General features: G+C 52.3%; 1 protein-coding gene across 1 annotated transcript in view; it reads right to left on the reverse strand.

The window, feature by feature from the left end:
- PAPPA (pappalysin 1) overlaps positions 1–22663 on the reverse strand; it is a gene marked incomplete at its 3' end in the record, with an annotated part of 213316 nt that overhangs the window by 34396 nt on the left and 156257 nt on the right. The window contains exons 13-17 of the mRNA XM_081102850.1: positions 20534–20747; positions 12747–12915; positions 12332–12515; positions 4453–4663; positions 3411–3582 (exon numbers count right to left, since the gene is read on the reverse strand). Of these exons, the coding sequence (XP_080958976.1) occupies positions 3411–3582; positions 4453–4663; positions 12332–12515; positions 12747–12915; positions 20534–20747 (950 nt within the window). The remainder of the gene's footprint in view (positions 1–3410; positions 3583–4452; positions 4664–12331; positions 12516–12746; positions 12916–20533; positions 20748–22663) is intronic.

The following is a 22663-nucleotide window of genomic DNA, read 5'->3' on the forward strand; positions in this document are numbered from 1 at the left end:
TGAAGCCTCACCTCGGACAGCTCAGGAGCACCTGCGCGGGGTTAGTGCTGAGACAATCAGGCTTCTCACCAGTCCCCTGGGCACGAACCCATGCACCCTGCCTTTGCTACCTGACTGCCCTGGCAACCTCTGGGCCGAGCATCGGTCAACACCACCGCCTCTCGCAACCGTGGGCAAGCACCGAGCCTCCTGAAGTTTCCTTCCTCATCTGGCCAATGGGCATATCGTGTCTTTTTCAAAGGTTTAGAGTGAGTTGTCGAAATAAGAGAAATCCTGTAACACTGGTTTGGCATCCGGGGAACACTTAACCAGACAGCTGTTATTAGGAAGGTTCTTTGTCTTGGTTTACAAAGATTCATTCTAGAACAAACGGTCCAATAGGGTAGCCACTACACAAGTGTGGGATGTTTACATTTAAAACTATATACGACGTCATATTTCGCTGCTCAGTCACATTTCAGTGCTCCACAGCCACACATGGCTAATGGCCACCGGACTGCCCAGCGCAGCTATGAGGGTTCACCATCGCAGTGTGACCAGGCAGCGCTGGTCTAGAGGACCCATATAGTCTACAGATTTATTGAGCGAGAGGTCAGGTCTCCCTGTGGTTCCACTGATCTCCCCCTCCCACCCCCCACACATCCTGTCCTCACGCATGCTGGACGCTCCGTCTCTGACTTTCTGGGGTAACTTTGCAACCATCGCCTTTGCGTTTAGCTCCTGTAAGAGCCCACTTGGAGCATCGGGAATCGTCCTCACTAGACGTGACCTCACAGGTGGTCTGGTTCACTTGCACCACACCCAGGGCTGCTGGGTAGGGGCCACAGGTGTGCTGCACCATTTCAGGGGATACTCGTAGACATACACTGCTTTCATGGACCCCACCGCATGCTGTGTCTGAGGAAACTGAAGCTTAGCGAGTTAAATAACTTGCCCAAGTCTCCCCGCTAGTAAGGTGGTGGAGCCAGGATCTGAACTCTGACACCAGGCCTAGCATCATCCTGGCTCCCAATGAACCAACCAAGTGGAGGGTTTACTTGTTAATTTGCTCTTGTGGCAGTGGGAGAGTGAACAGGCATCTCCCCTACGACAGCCCCGTCCTCTCCGCCAGGGTCTGAACTCGTTTGGAAGGCCAAGAATTCCTGCTCGTACAAGCTATTGGGTTTAAGATGCTCCAGGCTGTATGTTTCTGCGCGTTTACAGGCAGCGAGAGGGGATCTGAGGTGAATACTAGATTTGGCTCCCAGTCCCTAGGGCTGAGGGCAGAGGAAATTCATTTGCAGTACAAACCAGAAACGTCAATTGTATTAGGAGCCCATTTGGCAGGCGCTCCCTCATTCTTTGAGCCGACAAGCCATACCCTGCTCCTTTGCGTCTAGCCTCTCCGCCTGCTGCCAAACTGAACTGCTTGAGTCGTCTGATACATCTACATTTCCCTCTCCTTTAAGTACAAACTGGCCATGAAAGGTACTTGGCAAGCCCCAGGCAGACTGGGTTTCAGTTTGATAATATGACTGCTGCCAGAATATTATTTGGCTCAGTAGTCGGGGTAACGGTCAGCAACAGTTTTATGTAAGGGAGCGAGAGGGAAGTTGATCGGCCTGCATGAGGCCGTGGTAATCTCTGGCCTTAGCCTGTGCCAGCCCCAGCTTCTGCTTCCCTGGAAGTCAAGGATGGGAACGACTCGGCACACACATCCCTCAGTGGACACTACCAAGTATCTTCAGGGAGTGCCCACTGAATTAAGTCCGTCCACAGTTGGGGGGACCTGGGTTCTGATTCTGACTCCACTGACCCCCACTGTGTCACCTTGGGTGGTTGAGGGACTTCTCTGAGTCTCGGTTTTCTGAACTGGAAAAGAGGTGATTGGCCTGGATGTTCCCAGCAGCGCTCTGCCCTGCCCTCTCATTTCCCAAGCCCCTACTAGGTGCCTGGCACTGTCCCCAGTGCTGAAAACATTTCCCAGCCTGGGGTGGGAGGTGGGGCGGGGAGGTGAGGTGGGAGCATAACATGGATTTCAGTGTAGTGTGTCCAGTGCTGTGAAGGAGGACCCTGAGAAGGACACTGAGCCCAGCAGTGTGAGGGAAATCAAGGCAGGGTCCCTGGAGGAAGGGGTCCTGAGCTGAATCGTCGAAGGTGGTTAGTGAGGCAGCTGGAAAGGGTGAGAGATGGCAGAGGGGAGGTCATTCTTACTGGTGATAGAGGAAAGGTCTTGAATGCCACCCTGAGGAGTTAGGGTTGAATCCTGAGGGAAATGGGAGTTGCTGGTTCACCAGCCTTTAAGCAGGGGAGCCGTCATGATCAGATTTATGCTCCAAACAAGCCACTCTGGCTGAAACATGGAGGAACAGTGGAGAGGCCAGGGCACAGGCGCAGGGAGGTAACCAGGGAGCTTCCTGGTAGCCCAGGAAAGAGATGGTGGTGGCCTACATTAGGGTGGAGGCACTGGAGATAAAGGAGGACTTAGGATGTCTTGGAGGGAGAATGGGTTGGGCTTGGTAATGGCTTGGCAGAGGGGAGGATGGTGGTTTGGCAGTGCCTGGTATTTGGTGGCCAACAATAAAGACTCGTGAGGACTGGCTGGAGGTGGAACCTGCACTGGGCCCAGGTGGCAGGACACTGGCCTCACCTGGATGAATACCCTTGCACACCTGGGAGACATGGGGCTTGGGGTGCAGCCCTTACAGGTTGGGTCTATGACGGTGGAATTCCTTATAGACTTTGGTCTTCTTTGGAGCTAGCTTGGCCTCTCATTTCTTTCCCATTCTTGACTCCCTACCTGTCTTCCTGGAGGGTGTAGGGGAGGTATGTGTAAGGATTAAGGGCAATTAATTCACAGAACTCCAGCAGAGGCCGGCAGGCTGTTGGACTTCCTCTCGATTACAAGTGGACTAAATAAAATCCAATCCCTGCCATCTCCTTCTCTTCTTTTTTCTGAAGTTTTCTCAAAACTGCATCTTTAGTCTAAATATGGTTCCCTTTCTCTTTATGCTTGAAGAGTCTTCTGACTTTAAATACTTCAGGGACCAATGTCATGATGATGGTGGCAGACAGTTGGCCAAACAGCCTTGGTCACTCCTATTAGAGTCACTTCACTTCGATCAAATTCATACGCTGGGATTGCATATATGATTTCCTTCGTCAGGGTTCCAATACTAAAGTATTTTCAGAGCTAAGGATCTCAGAACAAATACAATATGGCATTGCAGGGAAGAAAACAAGGTTCAGAGAGGTTACAAAGAGCATTCGAATCCAATTTCCTAACCTCAGCACTGGTGATGCTGCTACTGCACACACCTGGCATCTGCAGAGAGTCCCCTGGAGGAAGTGGTTCTTGAACTAATGGCTGGTCTTGGGTAAGCAGACAGGAGGTGGACCCGAGTATTGATCTTAAGGTCAAGGAGTCTTACCTGGGCGGCATCGCTGTCTTCACACCTGATCCGACACTCGCTGTTGAACTGGAAGCCGTCTGTGCACTGGTAGAGCCCGTGGAACTTCGGTGGAGGCGGGTCACATGTCACGGGAACACAGGCTCCCTCCTGCCAGCTGCCGTCTTGGGTGCACTGAGTCTTGAAGGCGCGCCTTCAGGGAAGAGATAAAAGAAGAGGCATCTCAAGGACCAAATCGCTAGAGCCATGCTCTACCCAAACTCCCAGGTGTCTCTGAGGCCAGCTGCGTTTCACTCCTGGTTCCCTACCTGTCCTGTGGGCTTGAGAGGGGGCATGTGTAGGGATTAAGGAAAAGTCATCCATAGAACTCCTTTAACAGGGATGAGCTGGAGTTTCAGATTTTGTCACAGATACATATGAACTGAAATAAAATCCAAGCCCGGATGGGTGGTTTAGTTGCTTGGCACATTGTCCCTTGCACCAAAAGGTCATGGGTTCAATTCCCAGTCAGGGCACATGCCTAGGTTGTGAGTTTGATCCCCATTGGGGCACATATGAGAGGTAACTGATCTATGTTTCTCTCTCTTCCCCACCCTCAAATCAATGACAAAAGCATATCCTCTGGTGAGGATTAAAAAAAATTAAAATTAAAATTAGTTTAAAAAAAGGAAAAGAAAATCTAAGCCTTACTAGTCCCCGTCTTCTCCCTTCCTTCCCGAGCTCTTTGATTGGTGCTGACACTGATGACGTTAAACCCACTATTTATTGAACAATTACTATGTGCCAGGCATGTGGCAAGCACTTTACATACACATCCTCATTTATTCTGCCCACCATCCTACGGGGAACTCTTATTATTGGCTTCATCTTCTTGTTGAAAAATAGAGGCCCAGAGAAGGGAAGTCACTTGCATGAAGTCACACAGCCAGTAGGCAGGTATTCACAACTCCTTCAAGATTCCCATAACACAGAAGGGGTTTTGCTTCCAGCAAAGAAAGGAACCCTTGCTTCTAATCAGACAGCAGACTCAGCTCTGCTGCTCCCCAGAACCTGCCCCACTTACTTCTTCGACTTCCGAGAGGCGCCGGGCACATGGTATCCAGGCTTGCACTTGTACTTGCAGAAAGAGCCCACCTTGTGCTTGTTCTCTCGGCACCTGGCGGTCTGCAGGTCTGCATTGGGCACCGGGGGCGGAGCCAGACACATGAGCTCGCACAGGGCCTCCGGGAAAGACCACAGCCCGTCCTCCATGCAGGTCAGGAGGCTGTTGTTGCCTGGAAACAATAGACAGGCAGGGTTAGCCGACGGGGGTCTGACAGTCAAGCTAATTCATGGGCTGCCTGGACTTATGCCAACCTGAAGAACCAGAGGGTCTTCCACGTGTAATGCCAGACCCTTACACTTACAGCCGGGAACCTTGGGGGATGGAGAGAGCCGCTCAGAAGGAGCCCAGCTTGGGGGGTGACTTATCTGTGTCCATCGTGAATTGAGATTCAAGGCTCCTGACTGCCACTCCTGGACCTTTTTTCTGCACAGGAAAGAGACCTCCTCCCCCCCACCTTTGCTTTGCCAGGTGGACCTCTGAGCCCAGGGTTGGAAGGCTTTGCCTCCTAATAACTGGCAGAGTAAGCTCCTGCCGAGTCTACTGAGGGCTTTGACCCAGTGTGCCGCGTGACCTTGAGCTGCGGCTCCGCACCGGGCCCTGCGCCCTGTTCATCCCGCTCCCCTTGTGCCTGGTAGTGACAGCATTGTGGGACCTGAAGGTCTGACTCTCTCCGTCCCCAGTGTTCCTGATGTCCTGCCAGAGCAGGCGGGAGAGTAGCACACCCCCCGCAGCCCGTGCCAGCTCTGCCCGCCGTGCTGACGGCCACCCGGAAGCTGGCCGGATGGAGACGTTGCAAATAAAAGTGAAACCGGGGAGTCCAGCATCTCCCTGCCAGGTCGTAGATTATCAGCACAGCCTGCCCCAAGCCTCCCCAGGACAATTAGAGATGGACCCAGCACTTGGGTTTCTCAATCACACTCTCCTCCTCTGGGGTATTACTGAGCAGTGTTGACAGAAGGGTGGGGAGCATGGAGGCTCTGGGATTTGGAGGTCGGAAGGTCTGATCTGAAGGGGGCAGGGCGGAGTGACCGGCTGAGCTGAGGTTACTACATGCCGACCGCTCTGATGTGTAATCTCCTGTGTTCTCAAGCACTGCTCCTAGTCTGACACCTCCCATTTGGAAGCAGACTTGGAGAGGGAAGTGACCTAAGTTCTCACAGTCAGTGAAACTGCCCTTCAAAACCAATGTTGTGTCACTGCAAGACGGTGACTGTTTTTAATGGGAAGCTGGCCCTATATGCTCAGCAGAGCCCTCATTAGCTATTCTGAGAGGCAAACCCCAATATCCCGTCTACAGAGAGAAAACAATTGCTCCTGCCCTTCCCGGTGATGAGAAGATACAATGAAACAACAGTTATGAAAAGTGTCCAGAAAATGGTATCAAACTCATTTCCTCCCTCCCTCCCTCCCTCCCTCCCTCCCTTTCCTCCCTCCTAACCCTCTGCCTGCATTAGATCTGAAAGGACTCTGTGAATTGCACAGAAGCTTTCATTTATTCAATAAGCATCTACATAGCGCTCACTATATGCCAGCTACCAACAGAGCAGTGGACAAAACTTAAAAAAGAAGCCTCAAACCCTGCCCGCTGGGAGCTTATACTCTCCTTGGATGGGGAGGAACACCGTAAGTTATACCAGGAAGTAACTTTTCTGGTGTGATGAAAGCATTGAGCCCTATGGAGAGAAAGCAAGCAGGGAGAAGGAGGAAGAGAGAGTCCTGTGCAATTGTATTGTAGGCTCCTCTGCTCCCCTCCTTCCTGTCATTGTCAGTGTCAACCATCTGGTGAGCACAGATAATTTAGTGTCTGTAAACCCCAGAGGACCCCACGTCGATAAACTGTGATGCTGCAAAAACAAACCACTGCTTTTTCTACATTAACTAAAAGGCATGAGGGGTATGGAAGGAGGATTCATTGGGCTTCCTGCATTGCCTCTGTGCTTGGGGCTGTGGTGTGGGATGCCCATGCATAGCAAACGCTTGGGAGGAAGAGGCGTTATCAAAGATCTGCAGAGAGCACCCTCTCTATATTCCCCAAGGAGGATAAAATATCTGTGAAGAAAGTGTTGGGACTCTTAACAGTATCCCACATCTGCTATGCAAATCAAAATTGTGAAATGGATGGTGTGGTTCCTTTGTGGCCAAGATAGCACAAAACTGCAAAATGTTAATCAGAAGAGAAAAAATGCAAACCAGGAATGTGAATTCTGGGACAGGGTAAACAGGCATTAACAAAGGAAGAAGCCCGCTAAAGCAGGGCCTGGTGATTCAGGACCATGGACATGCCCCCACCCACATCAAACACAGCCCAGGAGAGGCAGACACGGAACTGTGTGGCATGGTATTTCCAAGCGCAGCTGCGGCCGCTCCTGTGCATGTGGCTTTGAAAAAAGTAGGGTATGACACAGGCTGCACATGTCCTGCCTGCATCCCTGGGCCCTGACCTCTCTACTCTGAAGGGTGAGGCATGGGTGGGTGTTCTGCCTGCACACAGGGCAAGTTCACAGTCCTACGGTGTCAAGGACCCTGTAAGTAGCACTCAACCAGGGATGGAGGTGGTGGATTCACAGGCTGGCTTCCAGAGCTGCAGAGGGAACACTCTACCCTCGCTCCTCAGAAGAATGAGCGCTGGCTGCCCACAGCAGTAACTGGCTTCAGAAGAGACCCCTGATGCTACCCTCACTTCCACACCTCCCTTTCTCCTCCCCCTGCCTGAGATCGCTAGGGCAGCACTAGCTGAAAAACACTGCATGAAGGACACTGGGTGAAGGACACTGCGTGAAGGACACTGCGTGAAGGACACTGCGTGAAGGACACTGGGTGAAGGACATTGCGTGAAGGACACTGCGTGAAGGACACTGGGTGAAGGACACTGGGTGAAGGACACTGCGTGAAGGACATTGGATGAAGGACACTGCGTGAAGGACACTGCGTGAAGGACACTGGGTGAAGGACACTGCGTGAAGGACACTGCGTGAAGGACACTGGGTGAAGGACCCTGCGTGAAGGACACTGCGTGAAGGACACCGCGTGAAGGACACTGCGTGAAGGACACCGGGTGAAGGACACCGCGTGAAGGACACCGCGTGAAGGACACCGGGTGAAGGACACCGCGTGAAGGACACCGCGTGAAGGACACCAGGTGAAGGACACCGCGTGAAGGACACCGCGTGAAGGACACTGCGTGAAGGACACTGCGTGAAGGACACCGGGTGAAGGACACCGCGTGAAGGACACCGCGTGAAGGACACCGCGTGAAGGACACCGGGTGAAGGACACTGCGTGAAGGACACCGGGTGAAGGACACCGCGTGAAGGACACCGGGTGAAGGACACCGGGTGAAGGACACTGCATGAACGACACTGTGTGGAGGACACCGGGTGAAGGACACCGCGTGAAGGACACCGCGTGAAGGACACCGCGTGAAGGACACCGGGTGAAGGACACCGCGTGAAGGATACCGCGTGAAGGACACCGGGTGAAGGACACCGGGTGAAGGACACCGCGTGAAGGACACCGCGTGAAGGACACCGGGTGAAGGACACCGCGTGAAGGACACTGCGTGAAGGACACTGCGTGAAGGACACTGCGTGAAGCCTGGCTTTCCTTGCGGGGGGAAGAGTGCTAATGTCAGAGATTGGCTTCCAAACAGTTCTGTGACCCTGACCTTCCTCTGTTCGTCATTTAAAGTCAAGCGGGTAGGAATTTGCTTGGCCTATCTACAAATGTGCCTGAGGAAGTTTCAATCTCTAATGAGTATTAAAGTAATTATAAACTGTCAAAGCGATGTGTTTTTATTATTTTATTAAAAAGAATATGCAGAAGACCAAATCTCTTTGGAAGTGCCTTTGAGATTAAAATTAACCTAGAGCATATTCAAGGAAGGAGGGCCAGGAGATCCAAGGTCGGGTTCATTGTACATACATGGTGTTGGTACTGCCCACATCCTAAGGGCAGAGAATATACCCTCCTCATTCTTTTATTTCTGGAACATAGCTAGTGCCAAGCACACAGTAGGTCTTCAATATCCATTTGTTAAGTGCATGAAGTATTATGAATCTACCTGTGACCTTGAACTAGTCAACTAACCTCTTTGGCCCTAGACCAGAGCTTCTTTGAATTCTTACCCAGCTTGAACATTTTAGGATGTGAAAGGCCATATACTGGCTACTGTATTGTTTTGAGAAAACTGCAGCTAGTGAGGACAAATAAACATGCAGTCGGCTGTGTTAGCCAAAGGCTGGTGCTGGTGGCATTGGGAAGAGATTGTTTTATTTTTCTTGGTAAGAAACAGAAGTCACAGTAGAAGCAGCGGAAGAAGGACAAAGAGCACAGTCGTGGTGTGGACCCACGACACCCTCGACTCTGCTCTCTTCAGAATACTAGGGTGATAAAATTAAACATCTTAGGAAGTGTAGGAAAGTTCCTATTAAGAGGTGACCTGGATTGTGGGAAGGTGCCAGATGAGAACCATGGGATAAAGCTGAACCCTCCAGAGCCTGGCTATCTGCTTCAGAAAAAGATGGAAGGGTCTTTGCCTGAGAAAGGAGAGAGAATTTGGAATTCCTAGAGGGACGGAAGCTGTGGCAGGATTCTGAAGGGAGAGGGCAAGGCGTGGATCAAAGAGCTGAGAGCAGGTGAGAAGGTTAATTGCTGGGCACTGTAGGATGTGGCCAGTCTCCCTGTTCAACCAACTCAGTCCCATCAAGGTGCTCGATGGTATCATGGGGTATCTTACAGAAACTGGTAATAAACCAAGTTTTAAATCTGAGGTTAGAGAGGCAAAACTGGGATAGAAAAGGCAACCAGAGCCAGAACAGAAAGCAAGTCTTTTAAAAAGAGTTTTGTAGGATGAGGGCACGCTTACTGTAGACACCCCACTCCATAGTCAGTTTCAAGTGTACCCAATCTAGTTGAGTTGAGGTGATGTAAATTATGTTGCAGTTTTAGCCATTCCATAAAGCACTCATGATTTTGATTTTGAAGTTTTGTGTTTTTTTAACTTGAGAATATTTTTCCCCTCGTGCATTTCTGTAGGTTCTGTCAGTGTGATACTGTCTGTCTAGTGTTTATTGGATAAAGGAAGGACCTTGGCACAAGTGATTCTAAGGTGTGGGTTCCTGGGATAGGTGGCATACATCCTGAAGAGGGCTTGGAATTTCGGTGAAAGGCAAGAAAAATTCACCTGGAACATAAGGGGCAAGTGGGTTTGTGGCGCTACCTGTGTCACACAGGTTCCCAGGTGCACTTGGCTGCTTGTCCTGGGTGGTAGCTGTGCTTCCCGGGACACTCACCTCCAGGTCCTGGGAGAAGCAAGGAGGGTGGAGCCTGTTGCCCAGCTGTCAGGACTCAGGCCCCTGGGACAAAGAGGAGAGGGGGCGGCCTCTGCACAAGTCCTCACAAGGGTGACTCTTGGGGAAGATGAGTATTTCCCAAGCACGTTCTCTGCTCTGGCATTTTATTATACCTGCTACCTCTTTCACTCCTCAACCTGGCCCTTTGCCTGGCACTCTTTAGCCTATTTTACAAACGAAGGTATTGAGCTGAGCAATGGGAAATTGCTCACCTAAGATCAAACAATTGGAACAGAACCCCCTAGAATCCTGGTCCATTTAATTCTAAAGCCAATGCTCTCTTTGCTTTAACTACATTGCAGGGAAAGGAACAACAAACGAAGGGAGGGAAGAAAGGGAAGCAAACAAAATAATGGAGGGAAATTGTTCAGATCAACTCTTTACCCCATGAGACATGAGCAAGCTAAAGAGAGAGATGGCAGGGCCTCTGCCTGGCCTTGCTGCCAACAGCGCCAAGCAGAGGATCACCCCCGAAGTTTCAGCCCCAGGGGTGACCATGCTAAGTGACCATGGGTCCTAGTGGGCCAGTGTGGCCGCTGGGGAGATGCTTCCCTGCATTCTGAAGGGAAGGGCAAAGTCGGGATCCACCACGATCAACTCGATGGCCTTTCTGGGGCCTCATGTGCACAGTACAGCCCCTGCCCCTCCCACGTCAGCACAGACGCAATGGCAGGCGGGTCTGAATCCCTTTGATGAAGAATTATCATTAGCCACAGTGAGGGGTATAATGATCAATGACCAGCGGTTCTCAGCCTGTGGGTCGCGACCCCTTTGGGGGTCGAACGACCCTTTCACAGGGGGTGGGTCGCCTAAGAACATCGGAAAACACGTATATAATTACATATTGTTTTGTGATTAATCACTATGCTTTAATTATGTTCAATTTGTAACAATGAAATTGGGGGTCACCACAACATGAGGAAGTGTATTAAAGGGTCTCGGCATTAGGAAGGTTGAGAACCACTGATCAATGACAATGTATGCACCTCCCATCCCCAGGAGCCTCTGATTGACATGTGTGAGTTCCCAGCCGGAAGTTAGTAATCTACCCCACATCTGGGCAAATAGGGCCAAGAGAAGGGCTCAGGCAGCCTGAATGACAGAGGTTTACCATTTCTACTGGTCTTGTCACCTTTCTCAGGTCAAATCTTCTTAGTACTCAAAAGAACGTTGAGTATATAGCTTTTTGATTCAAATCTTCTTGAGTTAAAAATGAGGGGACCTAAGGAATTCATCCTCAAAACATTCTCTGCTTTCCATTTGGGGCAGTTTAGTGAGAATGCTGTGTCTTTCATTCATTCTTAAATATTTCCTGTGGTGTTACCGTCATCAATTCATCCAGCCATCCACTCAATGTACTTTATGGAGTCTCACTGTGTACAGGCCCTGGGTTCGCTGACAGCAACACTCAAAGGAATTACACACATGGCCACTGCCTTCCAAGGACTCAAGTCCACTAGTCTTTTGAAGCTAGGTATCCCCTTGAAAATTTGGGGAAACGATTGACCCTCTCTGATCGTCAAAATGCCTGAGACCTAATAGTACACATTATATCTAAGTTTAAGAGAATTTATAGATCTCCCTCCAAGCCCTCATACCCCACAGAAGTCTATTCTCGCACACTCTACAGATGGACCCCAAATGGCCTCTGACAAGGGGCAATGTTTCCTCCAATAAACCAAGCAAAGGAGAGGGTCCTGGCCCCTCTGAGGACTGGGCACAACGTCAAGTCCAACACTCGGCTGGAAGCCAAGAGCATGCATCCTGATAATGCGGCTACCCTGCTCTGTGATTTCGCACACATTCCTTCCTCCCTCTGGCTGGACCTCAGTTTCCCATCTTGCCAATCATCGGTTATTCCTATGAGCTCAAAGAGCCCTTTTTATCCTAGGGTACCCAGCCTCTCCCTCCTTCCAAACATGGCCTCTTCTTCAGGTTGCCTGATGATGTCTTATCCAGCCCAGGAGAGGCCAGTAATCGCCTCCTCCTGCACCCGCTCCTCTCCCCAGCCGGCCTTTCCTAAGGGTGGCAGTTGGCTCTGGAGAAAGATGAGACCTGCGGTCCAATGTGAACCCCGCCACGAAGGAGGTGGCCTTGGACAATTTCCTCCTCTGTGACAGTTGGGAATAGTACTAATACTGACCTCTTAGGCTTACTGGGCCCTCACCATATCCAGAGCACTAGTCACATCCCTTCCAGATGTTACTCTCTGAATCGTCTTTTCCTCCCTCTTTCCCTTTATTTTTATAAAACTTGCAAGATCTTGGAGGGGATTCCATTGCCATACTTGTCCACACCTGGATTTTCCCTTAACCGCCCAACAGGGATGTTTACATCAGTGCACTTGGGGGAGAGAAATCAGGAGATGGATAAAATCCACCCAAGGCCTGGTGTCTGAGACCCAGGAGGGAAACCTGGAAGCAGAAGCGGCCGCTGGGCTTCCCACCCAGGAAGCAGGGCGAGCGCAGCCAGAGGGCCCTCTGTACCTTTCAACTGCGCTGGGTGGCGACACTGGAAGGAGCATTTGCTGCCAAAGGTGGTGCCCTCGAGGCAGGAGAAGGAGGCAGCATAGACGTGATGTTGGTCCGGGACACCACAGTCTACGGGCTCACACGCCACCTGCTTGTTCCACTTGCCCTCGGTGCAGGTCACTGTGACGCTGGGTCCCGTCTGGAAGGCAGAGGTGAACACAGTGAGTGGTGGCAGAGGGCGTCCCAGATATGGGGACACACCCTTCTCCCCAGGCAACAGCTCAGAGCCTTGTCAATCACCCCATGTTTACTGAGCATCTACTATGTCGCAGCACTGTTTTAAATGCTGGAGATCCAGCAGGGAGCAAATTTAGCACCCAGTCAGCCTTTTCAGGTGGAGAGGAGCTGCGGGCCCAGCACCTGCACACACCTGGCTCTTGATCAGCTCATCATCCCTCCGTATCTGGAGCACATAGCCCGTCCGGCAGCTCACAGTGCACTGGGCACCATGATAGCGGTCGCTGCTGGAGCAGTTGAGAGAGGCGTTCTCCACGGCCAGCTCCGGACAGTCAGTGGCCTCACATGCAAAGTGCACACAGCTGCAGAGGGAAGAAACCAGAAGGTCAGAGGGAGCTTCCCTGCAGGACCTGGGCACTGCAGCTGCAAGATAAAGGCCCACGGCCTCCCTCTCTACAATGTCAGGAGGCCGAGCCTAGGGAGAGGAGAGGAGATGGAGGGGAGGAAGGAGCTGGCCTAGGTGAGGAAGACTGGAGGCAGTGGTCACGTATGGAAACAGACAAACCAGGGTTCAAATCTTTGAGAGCTTTATAAGTTATTATGCTTCCAACCTTGCAGAGCCTGTTTTCCCATCTATAAAATGGGGATCATTCCAGTATAGCAAGTATTCACTGTGTTTCTTATCTGCCAGACACCGAGCTGAATGGAAGCCTCTTTATGTCTTACGGTAGTACTGACTCCCAAGGATCGTTGTGAGAATTAGATTCCATGGTTCGGGGAAAGCACAAAGCAGAACTCCTGGCACCAAAAAGCACTCAATAAATGGCAGCTAATGACAGCAGTACATCTGTGCTCTGTTCCCTAGAAGCTGCGTACCTTTGAGCAAGGTACATCACCTTTCTGGTGTCCCTCCAGTGTATTCTCAGATTCGGCCAACCCACATGGCCATGAGACTCCACTGAGGTGTTGGATGGAGTAGCCCTTGATAACTGTACAGTAATTTATGAATTGGTGGGAAAGCTGTCCGGGGTCATGCCTTGTGGTCTTTTGCTGCTGCTGCTGCTGCAACCTTCCTGCCAATTCCAATTCCCCCGTTCCTCAGGTCCCCGGTACATGCATTTCCATAGGACACTTCACCTGTGTCCCAGGTGAGCTCCATGCAGGCATCCTGCTCCTTTCTCTAACCCCGCGGCGCCTGCCTCAGGCACTGACAGCACAGGCCCTGGGAGCCCAGCAGTGTGGAACATGTGCTCATCCTTAAGGATGCAGACAGGAATGATGTGACATCCCTGCGCCTGGCGACCTTTCCCCTCCTCCTACAGCCCCCAACAGCAGGAACAGAAATGCCTAGCTCCTGACTGCTCACATACGTGAGCTCACTCCATCCTCACAACACCCCATGAGCTCAGTGTTATTCAGTTCACAGTCAGAAAAGCCAGGGACCAGTGAGATTCAGTTACTTCAGTTCCTGCCCAGATGTGGGTAATGTCTCCCCACACCTGGACTAGAACTGCCCTGAGGGTAGAGATAACACCTGTTTCATCTGGGTGCACTTCACATTGGCAAGAGAAATGCCTCGCATATGGCAGACATTCCCTAACTAGGGAGCAGTGAGTGGCGGCAGTGTCTTCCTATAGCTGCTAACCGTTTATTTCTTGGAGGTTGACATGATTCCTAGCAGCGAAAGCTTCTTGGGGCACTTCTCTCCCACCTTTGCCTCTCTGACCATCTGCCCTAGAGCCTGGCAGGCACACTGTGCACAGACAGTGAGATTCGTATCCAGAGCCTCAGGCTATTTTCCTGTTTTTATCCAGGAGACAGTAGGCAATTGGTGGTCAAACCAGCTTAAGAGGAAATCCCTGATGTCTGTCCTTTTTGCCAGTCTCAGACCACACTCCTGAGGCTGTTACAGCACATGACTACTCACTACCACACTCCCTCCCCTGCCCAGAAGGGTGGTGAGAAAAATGTGGGGTGCGGGAGAGAGAAGCTAAAGTCTCCAAAGCACATCACCAAAATTCACCTCTTTTGTTCAAATTCACTTTCTGAAACACCTGGGGAGGGGCAAGCATCTGACTTAGGTGTCAGCCCCCACACTAACGTGGGCTTTGCGCTCCCCACAGAACCCCCCTCGGAAATAATCGCAGTGCTAGTGGGGTTCCCTGACACTTGCTGAGGGGTTCCAACTCCCCGCCCTCCTCCCTGCTCCTGGCAGCCTCGGCCTTGCGCCACGAGGAGACCTGGAAGAAACTGGAACTGTGAAGTTAACACAAGGGCTTCGACACCAAACAGTGCATCTGCTCCCGTTGTGTAAGGGCTGGGGAAAGAGCCACATGGTTCCAATTCAACTAGATTCACTCAGGGAGCCACCAGCTCCCAAGCTGGTCTTCCACCTCCGCCTCACAGATCATGTTCTCTCTGCACTCCCAGGACTTCCCGGGCTCCCATAGAGACAAGGGCTTCTCTGGGCTGTGGGGCCATGAAGGAACCAGCGGCGCCCTCCTCCGTTCTGGGCACGTTAATATTCTTTGCAGGAAAAGGATAAGCTGGAAAACTTGATTTTCTAGAATAGAAAGAGCACGGGGCTTAGCAAGTGGGCAAATCTGGGCTCTACCCCAGTTCTGCCGTTTTTATCAGGTGTCTGACCTTGGAAAGGTCATAACCCCTGAGCCTCAGTTTCCCCCTCTGTAAAATGGAGCTAATAAAATGTTCTCTCTCAAGACTGTCAGCAGAGTGACCTGTCAGCCACTCATTCATCTATGCAGCAGACCCACCCCAGACACTGTTCCACACGGGGAGGTAGCAACAGAGGGGACAGGTCAGACTCCTGTCACCTGGGTGTTTCAGGAAGGAGAACATGTGTCAAAGAACAGTAATACACAAGCCTAATTGAGGTGGTATTTTCATTCCACCTTCAAGAAGAGGAGAGTGAAGAGAATTTAAATTGCTCGCCCAAAGGTACTCTGTGTAGACAGGATTCGTGTGGATCTGTCTGTCCCCAAAGCCCCCGTCTCTCCCTCTGCTTTCCAGTGAGCTGGAAAGAGTTATGGGAACACATTGTCCAGAAATGATAAACATGACCCCAACTGCCCCTCCCAAATAATTGACTCCCCGACACAGCCCTGTCATTTCTGAAACACTAAACAAAAATTAAAACAAGAAAAACAAAACAAAAGGAAAGCTTCTGGCTTCATTAAAAAAAACAACAACAACAAAAAAAAACGGGGGGAAGAATTTAATACCCATGATGAGCGGTCAATAAAAATAATTTAAAAAGGGAAAAGGAAGACACTTCCCAGAAGGGAGGAATGTGCGGGTGGGAGGGGCGGGGGAAGGGGCGCAGGTAATGTATGGATGAAATGCTCACATCTGGGGAAAGCTGGGGAACTCCTCCCGGCCCCAGGTGCAGAGAGAATCAGATATTTATGATTTTTCTTATCTATATTTTCACTCATTTATTTATAGACTCAAGTTCCATGTAGAGGTGAAACCTTAGGTGATCTGACAGCCAAGCCCCCAGCCGCTGCCCCCACCACCACTTGAAAGGGCCCTAATCATGCATAACAGGGGACACTTGGGTCACGCTGCAACCGGGACAGAAATTAAAGGGCAGTGAGGGCTCCTCTTCTGGTTCTGTGCCCTGGACTCCTGGCTGACCCCTGTGGCCTGCCACTTAGCTGCAATCACGCCATGGGGAGGTGGAGATAACAGCAGGTTGTTTATAAAAGCATTGTGGGTTGTTCATCTGGGGACAGCAAAACAAAAACAAAGCAAAACAAAACAACACAACAGAATGCGCGACCCTGGAGGGAGTGAAGGGAAAGGCTCTGGGCACCACGGCTGCAGGGGCACGTGGGCAGTGAGACAGAGACTGACACAGCTCCCACGGCAGGAGGCTGCGGGCCGGACCCTGGAATTCTGGAAGCCAGTGACGTGGTGGGACAGAGCAGAGATTCTGTGGACAGGTGAGGGCAAGGTGAGCTGGGTGTGCCCAGTGGAGGGCACATGCCCAGCCGAGGCAGCCATGCACTTCAGTCCCAGGCTGCCTGTGGGACTGAGGCCTGGGCCTAGTCTGGCCGGAGGGACAGCAGTGTTGAAACCTCTGATGAGGAGGAAAGATCTCCGTCCTGGATTCGGAAAACTGGATTCAAATGCCAGTTCTGCCCCTACTGTCTGGGTGACTGTGAGTGGCTCACTTCTCTTGCCTGGACCGTAGCTGTCCCATTCTCAGATGAGAGAGCAAAACAGAGGAGCTCTTAGAGCCCCCGGCTGTCAGGGTCATGGTTTTATGAGGGAAAAACAACCGAGGTTATGTCACTGCGGAGCCCTTGGAAGGGGAGAGAGTAGACTTGATCCCAGGGACTGACAAGGACTTGGAAGAGCAGGACCTGAGGGGTGAAGCTGGACAGCGTTCTGGAGAAGTCAGGGAGTCCCCAGCACAGTGCGGGTGCACACACAGCGGGCCCTGCACTTCGTGTGCAGGGGTGTCCCCCAGACCAGCGACCCCGGCGGGTGTTCTGAGAGGTGCCGAGAAGTTGGTTGAGCCTGTGGACAGCAACCTGAGGCCTGTGGTCTCCCCATGGGCAGCTTCATTCTGGGCTCCAAATTTTACATATGAATCCCTACACATTCACCTGGGAGGACATTCCACACATGGGCTCCTATTAGCGCACAGCCCCCAGGAACTCTGGGCTCCAGCCTGTGGACACCCACCACCTGCTCCGACCGCCAATCCACCCTGGATGGAAGGAGCGCATATGAGCACAGGAAGAAGCTGACCTTAAAAGTTAGTTCTCTCCAGCTGCCTCTCCCCGATGGGATGGCATGGAGGCTGTGGGAAGAGTTTGCGGTAGAGGAGGAAAATGAGAAAAAAAGGGGGGGTGCCGGGGGGGGGGGGAGAAGGGAAGGAAAGAAGGAAAATGGAAGGAAGGAAGACAGGGAGGGAGGGAGAAAAGGAAGGAGGAATGGAGGAGGGAAAGAAGGGAGGGAAGAAAGTTATTTGTCTACATACATGACCCACTGAATTTTATAATAAACTGCTCAATCTACTTAGAGCCATAGGATAGATAGAGGCGGGGTGTGTGTGTGTGTGTGTGTGTGTGTGTGTGTGTGTGAGAGAGAGAGAGAGAGAGAGAGAGAGAGAGAGAGAGAGAGAGAGAGAGACTAGAGCCTGAATTCATGATGGTTGCTTTTCTCATTGAAAAGGCCTCTTGAACTCCCCCACCACGATCACTATGCAACCCCCCATCTTACCCCCTTCCCCTAACTCTGTGTGGAGCTGGGGTTTGGCCAGAATTCCACAACTGGACCTCTCCTTTGAAACCCGATCCTGTTTTCTTGGACCCCTGCCTTTATTCCTAGGACTGCACAGGGGCTGGGGAGGACCCCCAAGTCTCAGTCAGAACACAGCACCTGGATCGATGTGGAGTATGATGCTGCTCCCGAGGCAGCCCACTAGGTATCATGCTGCTCTCAGGGGAGGAGAAAGCAAATGAGGAGGAAAAAGAGGGGGAGAGGAGAGAGGGGAGGGAGATGGAGAGGAGGGGGAGCAAGGAGAGAAAGCAAGAAAAAGCAGATGGGGATGGGGAGGGGGAGGGGGAGGGTTGGTAGAGCTGGGTGTAGGGAGTGGCCGGAGAAACAGCACCTTTCTCTACCTGGGGAGAGCCTGGAGTAAAGTGGGATGTGTGTTCCACAAGCTGAAATCTATAAAAACTGATGCTATTTACCTTGGTGCTTTGAGAAGGCAGGAAACCACCCCATGGCTTTTTCCAGTTGTTGCTTATTTTTCTTTTCTTTCCTCCTCGTTTGTTTGTTTGAACGCATTTGCACATTTGCACAGTCCTGCCTGTCCTCCCACACCCCAGCCAGGCATTCAGGAGGGCCCTGCATGCCCCAGGCCTCAGTCCTGGGCGCTCTGCCTGCTCCAACCCGGTCCCAGCCCAAGCCAAGCCGGCAGAGGCCTCAGAGCTGTGTCCTCAGCACCTGACTGGCTCACTGTCCAAATGCTCGCAGGTGAGCAGCTGTGAAAAGTCCTCTCCTCTCCCACCGGTGTTCCTGGCTCCGGTGGGCAGAGTGGCTTTCAGGGGCAGACAAAGCAGGGTTTGGCCTCTGATGCCTTGATGACCTCGACTCCCTCGCTGCCTCCACACCTCCAGGGACAGAGGTGATAGTGAAATAAGATAATACAATCATAAGTGCCAGTCCCTTCCTCTTCCCTCTCGCCCCTCCCAACTCTTGGGAACCACAGACTTTTAGAATGGGAAAGAACCACAGAGAACATCCAACCCATTATCATTTTGCAGATGGGGAAACTGAGGTCTAGAAAGAAGGGATGACTGGCTTAAGGTCACATAACCAGGCAGAGACAGAGCGCTTTGCCCAAGTTCGATGTCCCTCCACAAGTCAGAGGATCCAACAGGCACTTATCAGTTGACTTGTTTCCGAGGTTAAACTCTCCCTACTGTTAACTTGGGGCCCAGGACCTGCCAATTAAGAACTCAAAAGTCGTCAGTGCCGGCCTCAGTGCACTTGCGGGCGGTGCAGAGTCTGGGTGACGATGGAGAGCATTGTGGCCGAGGTGATGGATTTGCATTTTCCATCCGCAATGTTTCTCTGAGTTCTGAGAATTAACTTATTTTTATAGTCTGGGGAGTCGGGGAGGACAAAGCCCTCTCAGGGTGAAATGTAACAATGAGTGATATTTAAGGAGCTCTTTGGCCTCCAAAGGATTGCAACAGACTTTGCACAAGAGGCGAGAGACAGTGGGTGCAGAGCACTGTGGGTGTTGCAACCACTTTCTGTGTCCTCTGCAGCAGCAGGGCCGTGGGAAAGGCCCCTGTCACCCTCCCACCCCTATTTCCGCTCCTCGCTCCCAGGTACACAGGGTAGGGCTGCATCGCCCTTCAGAGGGCCTCACTCTGGGGGAGCCTACTGAGACCCCAACTCTCTCTTTCTCCTTCTGGATCTCATTGAACAAACATGAGTGATGCTGTATGACTCTGGACCAGTCCTCCTCTTGGGACCCTGGAATTCTAGACGGTACAGAAGTGTGGACACCTCTACGTGCTAGACCATCTCTGAGGCTCCTCTGCCCTCCTCTGAGGATTCTATGCAGGTTCTGGGCTGAAAAGCACCACTGTCGCAGGGAGATAAATGTCCTTTATTAATGCATTAGCTTTGCACGGTGCCTAGCAATGTGCAAGAACACCTTCACCTACAGCACACTGTTTAACCCTCACGACCACCCTATGGGGTAGATGTTATCACCCGTTTACTCCAAAACAGAAAACTGCGACTTAGAAAAGCAAAGCGACTTATACATGGACACACAGTCAGGAAGGGTAGATTCAGATCCAGTAAGAAGATCACCAGAGGGTGTCCAGGAAACACCTTTACCACTTAGCCCTAAACCAGGTTCAAGAACAGAGACGCCAGGTCAAAGGCACCGAGGGGGTGATGTTATGCAGCTCAGAGACAGGCTCCTAGACCACTGGAGGGATCTCAGGAGCCCGGCTTAGAGAAGACAGAGTTCAACCGTCACTGAAATACGCAGCGAACTGGGATGAGACAAGTAACAGTCCTCCTCTCCCCGCTAAATTTCAGAGAGTTATGCTTCCCATCTGTGCTACTCAGGAAGCAGGATATTCCAGCACTTCAGAGCTGAAAGCCAACGAACCACCACCCTCTCTCTGTTCAAATGAGGATGTTGAGGCCCAGAGAGAGAAAGCGATGTCCCAGGGTCCCCCTGCAAGCCACTGGGACTGCACGCCAGCAAAGGAGGCCCTCTTTCCACCACCCAGCCTACAGACCTCCCCACCCCTGGACGCCAGGCCCAGAGGCAGTGCTGCCCAGAGCCCACGAGATGGAGGAGGGAGATGCACAGAGATTTTTATGGCAATACACACGGCCACCCCATCCCAGAATTCCTCCATCTCCACTTGGCTACGCAATGGCAGGGTGGGCAGACCCGGGGTGCCTTACCTCTGCTCGGCAGAGCTGTAGGTCTCCCCTCTCTGGCAGCTGCTCAGGGTGACGGGGTCAAAGCCGTCGAAGGAGCGGAGGGCCACCCCCGAGATGGCGAGCAGTGGTGAGCTGAAGCTCACTCGCACCGCCTGGCTGTGGTAGAAGGGCTGGCTGAGGTCATGGACCACAGGGATAATCAGGGGATTGTTCCTGCAGCTCAGGACGTGGAGGCCTGTCAGGGGAGACAGAGGGCCGGGGGGCCAGGCTCATTACTCAAGGCCAGTCACGCCCTCCCCAACCGGCCCTTCCCCAAGCCCCCAGACCCTTTCATGTCCCTGCACAAAAGCACCATTGGGTGGCCGGTGGGGATTTCGAGTTTGATTGAAAGTTTCTTTGTCTGCCTTTTTCTCTTGGTTCCAAATCTTTCCAACCCCCTTGCCTCCCTGCCCCCTAAGCCTTCCCTTCACCTAGTGCCCACGGCCCTCTCCTCCCCCAAAGGGCCACCCCTCTGCCCAGCCTCCCCCACCTCCCACATTGCACTGGGGCCTGCTGGTCGGAACTGCCAGTGTTCAGGCTGCCTTCCCAGAAACAATTTCACCACTGCAGGCCATTGCGGTGGTACTAGGTGAGGGCCTCTGTAACCATCCTGTGGACAGGAGACTGAGAACCCTGGGCAGGAAGTGGCCTTCCAGAGGGCCACAGAGCAGCCAGCGACATACAGTCCAAGTAGCATGCAAGCTGGCCTCACTCCAGAGCCCTCAAAAGAACCGAGAGCAGGTCTCCAGGTTCAGGAGGGCAGGCAGAGGTGTGCATACAGAAGAGAGGAGTGATGGGCGGGATGCAGTGGGTGAAACCAAGTGGCTTTGGCATTGGTGGAACTTGGTTCAAGTCTTGCTTTAGCCACTTATTATGTGACTCCAATAAACCCCAGCACTCAGTTTCCGTATCTAGAAGATGGAATGATCCCAACCACGCCGGGCAGGCCTGCTAGGTGGGGGCACGAAGCCTCTCCCGCTTTGGTGGTCCATTCTCTTAGAGCTGGGAAGCATCTGAAGGGGAAGTCAGGGTGCTGAGGATGGAGGACGGGCTGGCGGGAGGGACAGTGGCACGTGGAAGTCCCCGGCATCAGGTAGCAGAACGTAAGAGCTCCCTGAGAACCAGACCTGCCCCGCTCTGCTGAAACCCTCCACTTGGAGCCTGGCTGTGGTGCGCTCTGCCAGGACAGCTATGAAAATATTTACTTCCCACTTAGGGAAATTTACCAGGAATCCAGATAAGTCCAGAGGGGTTTTCTTTCTATTCCTTATTAGGATGTTCCCCCTTGCCTTTGAAACTAACTAAATAAGTAAACATCAACACAAAACCGAAAAGCCCTCGCTGCTCCCTGGGCTGCTGCTTGACCCTGGAATGACCTGTCGCCGGTCTGCAATCTCGGGGTCTTTGAAATGAGCTCCCTCTGGAGTGTGTGGGCATGGCTTTGATGCCTGGACTGTGGTGCTGGCCCGGGATTCCACCCGCCCGGGATGGCTGTGTCGGAAACGTGGGAGCAGGTAACAGCACTTCCTGGGGGCAGGTGTCGTGCTAGGCACGGCCATACAGTGTCAAGCCTCGCTTATTCCCCACATCGCTCTGACTGCACAATGGCATCATTGCCCCAGAGCTCTTAATGAGGCACGGAGAGGTGGAGAAAACGGCTCCCATTTTCCAGGCACGCGAGTGGCGGGGATGGATTCTAACCTGGCCCATCAGCTCTATGTCCATGGCTCCTGTGGGTATGCTGAGGCAGGTGGCACAAGTGCCAACTGCAGCCCGTGTTCTGGGGCAGCTGACTCCTCCCCTGCCTTCCTAGACCTGCATCAGACCATTCCTGATCTTATTCCCATGGGAAAGTCTGGAGCTCACACTGGACACACAGCTGGCACTTTGGGGTCATTCCCAGCACCTCTGGCTACAGGGTAAAGAGCCGCTGCCCTGCGGCCTGGGCTCCCTGGGCCTCAGGTGCTGACGCGGACAGTGGGAAAGGGCCTTACGCAGGCTCCTTCCCTGGGCCTTTGGAGGACCATAGGGGATGGGAGTTACAGGTGGCTGGCAGAAGGCAGCCACTGAAGGGAGGACTTCCACACTGATCCCTCACCCCTGAACCTGTCA

Source organism: Myotis nattereri (genome assembly GCF_964212035.1).
Source record: "Myotis nattereri genome assembly, chromosome: 12".
Classification (NCBI taxonomy): domain Eukaryota; kingdom Metazoa; phylum Chordata; class Mammalia; order Chiroptera; family Vespertilionidae; genus Myotis; species Myotis nattereri.